The sequence below is a fragment of the Pseudorasbora parva genome, chromosome 16, assembly GCF_024679245.1.
Source record: "Pseudorasbora parva isolate DD20220531a chromosome 16, ASM2467924v1, whole genome shotgun sequence".
NCBI classification, from domain to species: Eukaryota; Metazoa; Chordata; class Actinopteri; order Cypriniformes; family Gobionidae; genus Pseudorasbora; species Pseudorasbora parva.
The window spans coordinates 22142713-22152539 of record NC_090187.1 but is presented as its reverse complement, the minus strand read 5'-3'; the positions used below and the strand labels follow the sequence as shown (position 1 = coordinate 22152539).

At 47.2% G+C, this 9827-nt stretch overlaps 1 protein-coding gene across 1 annotated transcript; it reads left to right on the top strand.

The window, feature by feature from the left end:
- The first annotated feature begins 3743 nt into the window (after nt 1–3743).
- On the top strand, nt 3744–8833 carry LOC137043657 (uncharacterized). The gene is made up of 2 exons (XM_067419972.1): nt 3744–5267; nt 8580–8833. The coding sequence occupies exons 1-2, from the start codon at nt 4152–4154 to the stop codon at nt 8580–8582; spliced, it is 1119 nt and encodes a 372-aa protein (XP_067276073.1). The 5' UTR covers nt 3744–4151; the 3' UTR covers nt 8583–8833.
- Nucleotides 8834–9827: the final 994 nt, after the last annotated feature.

The following is a 9827-nucleotide window of genomic DNA, read 5'->3' as shown; positions in this document are numbered from 1 at the left end:
GATGGGTCGTGACACACATACACGTTCGGCGTGCGCTGCCCTTCAGATGTCAACTTGAGAGAGAGAGAAGAGCAGAACAAAAATGTAATACTAAGAGATTCATCGGCCTGCCTGGCTTTGCGAGCCCCGGCCCACACGTGTCTGAGTCCAACTTGCTTAAGGTATGTTCTGTTAGACACGTAACACATAAGCAAAATTATCTATAACAATGCAGTACTATTAAAGATAATAACATGTTTTACTCACATGTGTGTTGCACCATTCCTTTTGGATTCAAATCCAGCACCGACTGGAGATTTGTTTACAAACGATCCCGCAGTTAACTGAAGTGAATATGTCTTCCCTATGTGAGCTGGAACTTCATTAAAAATAAAGTTCAACCACTCATTCCTAATATTAGGATCAGAAAGAAGCTTATGCAGCGACTGTGTTCTTCCACAACCAGGAATAGCGCAATATCTTAATCTTCCTCGGCATATTTATTGTTGTTGACCAGCTAGCACGAGCCCTCCATGAGTCGGTGGACGCGTCTGCTGGATTAAAGGCGCTGTAGAGGTGTGTGTTTCATCTTTCGTCATTTGCCAGGCCTGGTGTCTATAAAAGATTTTCTTTTCAAGGAAGTTTTCAGCTCTGAAACGTATATTCTTACATTACCATGACCTTTTATATACAAAAGCTCAAGGGAAAGTTGATTCTTCAATTCATCACCCCTTTAAACGCATAATACAAAAATAGCAATATAAACACAACATGAATATCAATAATTACCAAGCTTAAAGACTGTATTATGTGAAAATTAAACTTACTTTTAGAGTTTATAATCAGCTGATCATCAGACCTGAATACATGCGAGCCCTCCACAGCTTTCAAGCGGAAAAACAATATGTGTCAAATGGTGTGTTCAAGCCCTCCTGGGATGTTCGTATTTACGAGGTGAGAAGTCGTGTTTACAACATCATGTAATTTCAAGTAATAACACTTTACAATACGGGTGCACTAATATACATTAATTCATGCTTAATTAATGCACAGATAATCATGAGTTAATGTATTACTAATTTATTAACCCATTTATTAATGATTACTGCATCAGCAACTAATGAAGATTATACATGATTAATAGATTAAGTAATCATTAAATTGTTATTAGTTAAATGTGTCATAATGTATTAATTCCTTAATAACATATTATATTAACTAATAATGTAAATTAACGTGTTAATTACCACAAGGGGTCAAAGCCATGCATTTCCACTTCCAGTTGTCTGCTTTTATTAATCATTAGCTAATGATTTATAAAAGTATTATTATGTTATGACTTTACTTGTTGGGGCACATGATTATTAACTAATTCAAAATGAAGTCAAAACCCATAACCTCAATTACATATTACATATTGCTTAATAAGTTAATTAATAGTCATGTGCCCAAACAAGTAAAGTAATAACAAAATGATACCTTTATAAATCATTAGCTAATGATTAATTAAAGCAGACAACTGGAAGTTGAAATGCATGGCTTTGACCCCTTGTGGTAATTAACACATTCATTATGTTATTAAGGAATTAATACATTATGACACATTTAACAAATAACAATTTAATGATTACTTAATTTATTAATCATGTATAATCTTCATTAGTTGCTAATGCATTAACCATTAATAAATGGGTTAGTTCACCATTAGCTCATGATTATCTGTGCATTAGTTAAGCATGAATTAATGCATGTTAGTGCACCCGTATTGTAAAGTGTTACCGTTCAAGTCTCTTAGGGAGGAGCAAGATGGCGGTGTACCTTCTTTTAAAGGTGCCCTAGAATGATTTGAAACAATATTTTAAATTGTTCTCTGATATCTGCATAGAGGGTGTGTGTCTTATTTAAGGGAAAAATTGTCCAGATACAGTTTTACAGGTCTATTTACAACCCTATAAATTGTCCCTAGGATGCAATGCTCTGTTTTTGCCTTATTTGGAAGAGTCATGAATATTAATGTTGAGCTCTGCTCTGATTGGCTTATTTCAGCAGCTCACAGCAGTTCAGTGAAGCGGCTCATGAGTCCTGACCGTCCTGACACAACACAGATCGACTAAATGAAACTTTAAGCAAAACATCTTAAATGGAGATTGATACAATGCAGCTTACTTGTTTATTTGGTGTTTTTAGATCATCCGCATGTGAGAAAAAGCTCACGTTCGTTTTGCTAGATTTCAGTAATTAAATCCCCAAAACAGAGCTTTTCCGGTATTCACTCCGGTTTTTACCTGAACATGTCCAATCTGGTAACCATATGGACGCAAGCTCTCTCTCGCGCACGACCAATCTGAAAACACCAATAAACAAGTAAGCTGCATTTTATCAATCTCCATTTGAGATATTCTACTTAAAGTGTGTCATTCAGCCAACATTTTAGACTTGTCTTTTTTCGTCAATGATATTGCATGTTTATTTAACATTAGTCACAATATAGGCTAAGGTTACAGTGACTGTGATGTAGCCTAATCTGAAATACAAATAGGCAAAAACATCATCGGAAACACCATACTTCAGTTCTCAAACATATAAATATATAACTTATATTTGACTATCATAACTTTATATTATAACTTATGACTATCGTTTTAACTTATATAGTGGAAACGGTGATGTTTGCTAGAAGGATTGAGTGAACGATCTAAACAAAGTATCTACGGTTGTATTTTGTAATACAAAATAACATTACCCTTTGTCATTAGACACACTATTTAGTTTTGTACGGTACTTGGTGTTTCCTATTGTTACTGTACTAGCATCTTGTGTTATCTAGACAATGGGGTCTCTCTAAGAAACTTTCAATTTAATCAGAAATTGTTTAAACAGTCAATAAGTGGATAAAATCGCTACTTACTGCTTGCAGGAATATAGCTGCCACTTTCTTCGGTTTAAGACGCTGAGTGAAGCTTGCTTGAAGTGGGCCGAACAAACGAACGATCTTGAATTAAATTGTTGTGGTATAGGATTATAAACATCAATCAATCAATCAATCAACTTTATTTATATAGCGCTTTTACAATCACGATTGTGTCTCCATCACGTCTATTGCACTCTCAAAATTTCTGGCCAGTTGATAATACCTAGAATATCTAAATCAACTGCAGGCAGTCGATCATTTTCCTATTTAGCTCCTGAACTGTGGAATAGTCTTCCTAGCATTGTTCGGGAAGCAGACACACTCTGTCAGTTTAAATCTAGACTAAAAACACATCTCTTTACTATGGCATACACATAGAAAATTTTTAACTTTCATTATTCAGATCAATTGACGGATTGTTAGGCTGCATTAACTAGGTCAGCCGGAACCGGGAACACTTCCAATAACACCTGATTTACTCGTTACATCATAAAAAGAGAGGCATCTACGCTAATGTTAGTCTCTCTGTTTATCCCGAGGTTTATCCCGGATCTGGGCCCTGTCCGGATCGGATGGTGGACCTGTCTGGACATGACCAGCTCATCCTGGAGTGTCTGCTGAGCCGTGTCAAATGGTGTCTCCTCCGAATTTGCCTCACTGGCACGACATGCTCAAAACCCGTCTTCGGCGCAATAATTCCGATCTTTCATGTATTCATACTCTTGTGTAATCGACGCCCCATCCTAAATAAATCTGTCTCTTCCGTGATACCCTGAAATTTTGAATATTCCAATCTAATATGATTTCTGACCTGTAAGGTTGCCAGAATAATAATCTTACACGGTGTGTGTGGCAAGGGGGGCGTGGTTCAGCGAGGTCTGCAGCGGGAGAGAGGGCCTCGGGACGAGCGGTAAGTGAGTGGGTTGGACGCAGATTAATAACACCTGTCTCTTGTTCTAGTAATGAGCGCGGAGACGGGATAAAACACCAGCGGAACCGGAGACCGAGGAGAGAGAGAGTCGGACTGTTGATGCCGAGACCCTGAGATACCCGGAAGCCGGAAGTGCGTGACCCGGAAGCGAAACTGAGCATACACAGAGACAAACACACGCTGAAGCGTGCACGTTTATTGATTTGAGTTATTAAGAATAAAAGAGCATCAACAGTCCTGCCGACCCCCGTGTCCTCTTCCTTCCTCACTATATCGAACTTGTTACACTGGTGCCGAAACCCGGGAAGGAAGCAGGACAGAGCCGCCGCCATGACAACGCCCTCCGCCTCGCCATTTGCGGAGATCATAACATCGCTCGCGGCCCTCCACCAGGAACATCACACGGCGTTGCTGGACCTTCGGACTGAACAGGAGCGCCGCTTCGCGGCCATAGTCCAAGGCCAGCAAGAGGACCGCGAGCAGTTCCGGAGCTGGATGGACCGGGAGGTTCGCGCCGAGGCCGCTGGGCGGGCCAGCGCACCGGTGCACGTGCCCCTGCAGAAGATGGGGCCGGAAGATGATCCCGAGGCCTTCGTGGATCTATTCCAAAAAGCCGCGGAGGCCTGCGGGTGGCCCCGGGCACAGTGGCCGGTGCGCCTCATTCCACTGCTATCCGGCGAAGCCCAGGCGGCCGCGCAACATCTACCGGTTGCGAACCTCCTGGACTACGATGACCTGAAGCGGGCCATTCTTCAGCGGGTCGGCCGGACCCCAGAACAGCATCGCCAGCGTTTCCGCTCCCTGGAGTGGGGCGAGTCCGGTCGACCCTTCGCCTTGGCCCAACAGCTCCGGGACGAGTGCCGCAGATGGCTGCTGGCCGGCGGCAGCGACGTGGACCATGTCGTCGATCTGGTGGTGCTGGAGCAGTTCATCACTCGGCTCCCCAGGAAGACCGCCGAGTGGGTCCAGTGCCACCGGCCCACGTCGCTGGAGACGGCCATCAATTTGGCGGAGGACCACCTGGTGGCGTGCCCGGGGGTCGGCGCACCCCCACTAACTTCTCCCTCTCTCTCTCCCCCTTCTCTCTCTCTCTCTCGACCTGTCCCTCTCCCCAGGTCCCGCCCTCCAGGCCCTCCTCGCGTTCCCCCCAGAGGCCGGGGTGGGATGGGCCCTGGACCGTCTGGGAGTTCGCGGGTCCCGCCCAGGGGGGCGGGGCCGCTGGGGCCGGGTAGTGACTATGGATCCGGTTCCGCCCCCTATCCGCGCTCAGCCTCCAACCCACTCCCCGCCGCCGGGGCGGCGGGTAGGCCTGGGCTGGCCTGCTGGCGGTGCGGTGATCCGGATCATTTTGTGGACCGATGTCCGATGATGGACATCGGAACAATGATCCGGATCCCGGACGTCCAGCGGACCACCCCCGATCAAGCAGGAGAGTACCAAATTCCTGTAAGTATCAAGGGGGGTACATATCAGGCCTTGGTGGATTCAGGATGTAACCAAACCTCGATCCATCAAAGCCTGATTCAGCCTGGGGCGTTGGATACAAGCCGCGTGGTTAAGGTGCGGTGTGTGCACGGGGATGTGGTGGAATATCCGGTTGTCCCAGTCACGATCCAGTTTAGGGGGAAAAAGCATAGTGTTGAGGTGGCGGTTAGTCCCCACCTCCGGCATCCGCTAATTCTGGGGACGAATTGGCCCGCCTTTTCGGCGTTATTGGGGTCGTTGTGCGCGGATGCCGCTTGGGGAAACAAGGCTAGGAACGGGGCGGTGCGAGTGCAGGTTGGCGAGGCTGATACGGGGCCCTTGGGAACAGCTTCAGAGGAATCGAGCGGGGTCGAGAGACTGATTCTCTCGGACCGCGATGACTTCCCTCTGGAGCAGTCTCAAGACGAGACGCTAAAACATGCGTTTCAACAGGTCCGCACCATCGACGGTCAGCCCCTCCAACCCGCATTGCCCGTCACGTATCCTTATTTTGCCATAATTAAGGATAGGTTGTATCGAGTGACCCAAGACGCTCAGTCAAAAATGGATACAACCCAATTGTTAGTACCAAAGAGCCGCCGGGAAATGCTTTTTCAGGCGGCTCATTCTAACCCGATGGCGGGCCACCTGGGACAGGCGGCCACGCTGAATCGTTTAATGACCCGATTCTTTTGGCCAGGCATTTATGACAATGTGCGCAGGTGGTGCGCGTCTTGTCCTGAATGTCAGTTGGTGAACCCACTGGCCGCCCCAAAAGCGCCATTGCGCCCCCTTCCATTAATGCAGGTCCCCTTCGAGAGAATTGCGATGGACCTCATCGGGCCATTAGAACGATCCGCACGCGGGCATCGTTTTGCGCTAGTTATCGTGGACTACGCAACACGATACCCGGAAGCAGTGGCTCTCCGCAACATCTCGGCGAAGAGTGTTGCGGACGCACTGTTTCGTTTAATCTCCCGGGTGGGGATTCCGAAAGAAATCCTCACTGATCAAGGCACGGCGTTTATGTCACGCACGTTAAGCGAATTGTATGGATTATTGGGCATTAAATCCATTCGAACCAGCGTCTATCACCCACAAACAGACGGGTTGGTCGAACGATTTAATCGCACTCTTAAATCCATGATCCGTAAATTCGTACAAGAAGACGCCAAGAATTGGGATCGGTGGTTAGAACCCCTCTTATTTGCTGTGCGCGAGGTCCCGCAAGCCTCCACGGGGTTTTCCCCCTTCGAGCTTCTCTACGGACGTCAGCCACGGGGGGTGCTGGACGTCCTACGAGAAACTTGGGAGGAGGGGCCGTCGTTGGCCAAAAACGAAATTCAGTACGTCATGGACTTGCGAACAAAACTCCACACATTGGGGCGGCTATCTAGGGAGAATTTGTTACAAGCCCAGGACCGCCAGAGCCGGTCATATAACAGGGGTACTAAACTGCGCAAATTCACACCGGGAGAGAAAGTGCTCGTTCTACTCCCAACCTCGAGCTCAAAATTAATGTCGAAGTGGCAGGGGCCGTTTGAGGTCGCACGACAGATAGGAGAGCTCGATTATGAAGTGATACGATCCGATAGGAACGGGGCACGTCAAATATACCACCTCAATCTGCTGAAAAAATGGAATGAGGTGGAATCGGTGTTGTTGGCAACGGTGATCGGGGGAGAGGATGATCTCGGGCCAGAGGCGAGCATTAAAGCGCAATCAGTCGCGCTGGCCCCTGGGGGAGATCACCTCTCACCGTTACAACTCGCTGATTTATCGAAATTGCAGGCGGAGTTCGCCGACGTGTTCTCGCCCCTACCGGGACGTACCGACTTGATTCAGCACCATATCGAGACCGAGCCGGGCGTGGTAGTTCGCAGCCGGCCGTACCGCTTGCCTGAACACAAGAAAAAAGTAGTTCAGGACGAATTAGGCGCAATGCTCGACATGGGAGTAATCGAGGAGTCCAACAGTGACTGGGCGAGCCCGATAGTTTTGGTCCCCAAAACGGACGGCTCGGTCAGGTTCTGTGTGGACTACCGCAAGGTGAACGCTGTGTCGAAGTTCGACGCGTATCCAATGCCACGGGTTGACGAGTTGCTTGATCGGTTAGGCTCGGCTCGATTTTATTCGACACTGGACTTAACAAAGGGCTATTGGCAGATCCCCTTGTCTCCATTATCCAAAGAAAAAACAGCTTTCACCACGCCGTTCGGATTACACCAATTCGTCACGCTTCCTTTCGGCTTGTTCGGGGCACCCGCGACCTTCCAGCGACTCATGGATAGGATTTTTCGTCCCCATGCTGCATATGCTGCGGCGTACCTAGATGACATAGTGATCTATAGTCACGACTGGCAGCGGCATATGCAGCATGTGAGGGCGGTCCTGAGGTCGCTGAGGAGAGCGGGGCTCACGGCCAATCCGAAGAAGTGTGCGATTGGGCGGGTGGAAGTAAGGTATCTGGGCTTCCACTTGGGTCATGGACAGGTGCGTCCTCAAATTGATAAGACTGCCGCAATTGCAACCTGTCCGAGGCCCAAGACCAAAAAGGAGGTAAGACAGTTCTTGGGGCTGGCGGGATATTATAGACGGTTTATACCAAATTATTCGGACCTCACCAGCCCTTTGACTGATCTTACTAAAAAGGGGCTACCAGATACGGTCCAGTGGACGGAGCCGTGTCAACAGGCTTTTACCCAAGTAAAGGCTGCCCTATGTGGCGGGCCGCTGTTACACTCCCCTGACTTTTCTCTCCCTTTCTTGTTGCAGACTGACGCGTCGGACAGGGGGCTGGGCGCAGTCCTGGCCCAGGAGGTGGAGGGGGGAGAGCGGCCGGTGCTGTACATTAGCCGTAAGCTCTCTAAGAGAGAAGCTAGGTACAGCACCATAGAAAAGGAGTGTTTGGCCATCAGATGGGCCGTTCTCACCCTCCGCTACTACCTCCTGGGGCGGGAGTTCACTCTCTGTTCGGACCACGCTCCTCTCCAATGGCTCCACCGCATGAAGGATACCAACGCGCGGATCACCCGTTGGTATCTGGCTCTTCAGCCGTTTAAGTTCAAGGTGGTCCACAGGCCGGGTGCTCAGATGGCTGTGGCCGATTTCCTCTCCAGAAATGGGGGGGGGGGGGGCTGCAGGCCGGACGGCTCCCCGGCCTGAGTCGGGCGGTGGGGGTATGTGGCAAGGGGGGCGTGGTTCAGCGAGGTCTGCAGCGGGAGAGAGGGCCTCGGGACGAGCGGTAAGTGAGTGGGTTGGACGCAGATTAATAACACCTGTCTCTTGTTCTAGTAATGAGCGCGGAGACGGGATAAAACACCAGCGGAACCGGAGACCGAGGAGAGAGAGAGTCGGACTGTTGATGCCGAGACCCTGAGATACCCGGAAGCCGGAAGTGCGTGACCCGGAAGCGAAACTGAGCATACACAGAGACAAACACACGCTGAAGCGTGCACGTTTATTGATTTGAGTTATTAAGAATAAAAGAGCATCAACAGTCCTGCCGACCCCCGTGTCCTCTTCCTTCCTCACTATATCGAACTTGTTACAGTGTGTTAATAGGCCAGAGGAGAACTGGCACCCCGACTGAGTCTGGTTTCTCCCAAGGATTATTTTTCTCCATCATGCCCCGATGGAGTTTTGGTTCCTTGCCACTGTCGCCTTTGGCTTGGCTTGCTCAGTTGGGGACACTAAAATTATGATTAAAGTTATTCAACTTATTATACAAATAAAATGTATGAATTAGGTTTTATTTAATTCTATAAACTATAATACTGATCTGCCAACATTGTCGCTATATGATAAATTAAAATAAGCTGATAACATCACTGTTTTCTCCAGTACGACTGTACAGCCAAATCTAATTTTGTCGCAATATTATCCTGTTTGACACTGTGAAGCTGCTTTGACACAATCGTGATTGTAAAAGCGCTATATAAATAAAGTTGATTGATTGATCAAAGCAGCTTCACAGTGTTAAACAGGATAATATTGCAACAAAATTAGTCAACCATGTCAACCATGACTGTTGACATTATTTTATCTGTGGGAAGGATATGTAAAGTCCTCAGGTCTCCTGAACAGCCTAGAACATGAAGTGTGTCCATGCGAGCTTGCAACTGATGATTCGCTCCATTTCCGCCTGACAATGAACATGTTTGGACAAATGCAAATATTGGGGCCATGCATTTAAATGATCTCCAATGCTTGTGTCATGGTTGGCGTTATGTTGAGAAGCACTTTTTTTTCCGTGGAGTTTTAGATTCACGAGATTTACATAAGAAGTAGGAGGCAATGATGTTTGAGACTCACAGTATGTGATGTCCATTTACTGTACTTCAATTTTTCATTCTAGGGCACCTTTAATGAATTTCACGAAAATACAGGAAGCTTTGTTAACTGTGCTTATAGAAAATAAAGAAAAGAAAAAAATGTGCATCACATGAGTTTTAATCGTTTATGTTTTTAATTAATCTATGAAGCCACTGTAAACTGTATCATTATATATTAGGCTATGGGTTATATTACAATGTAAGCTTA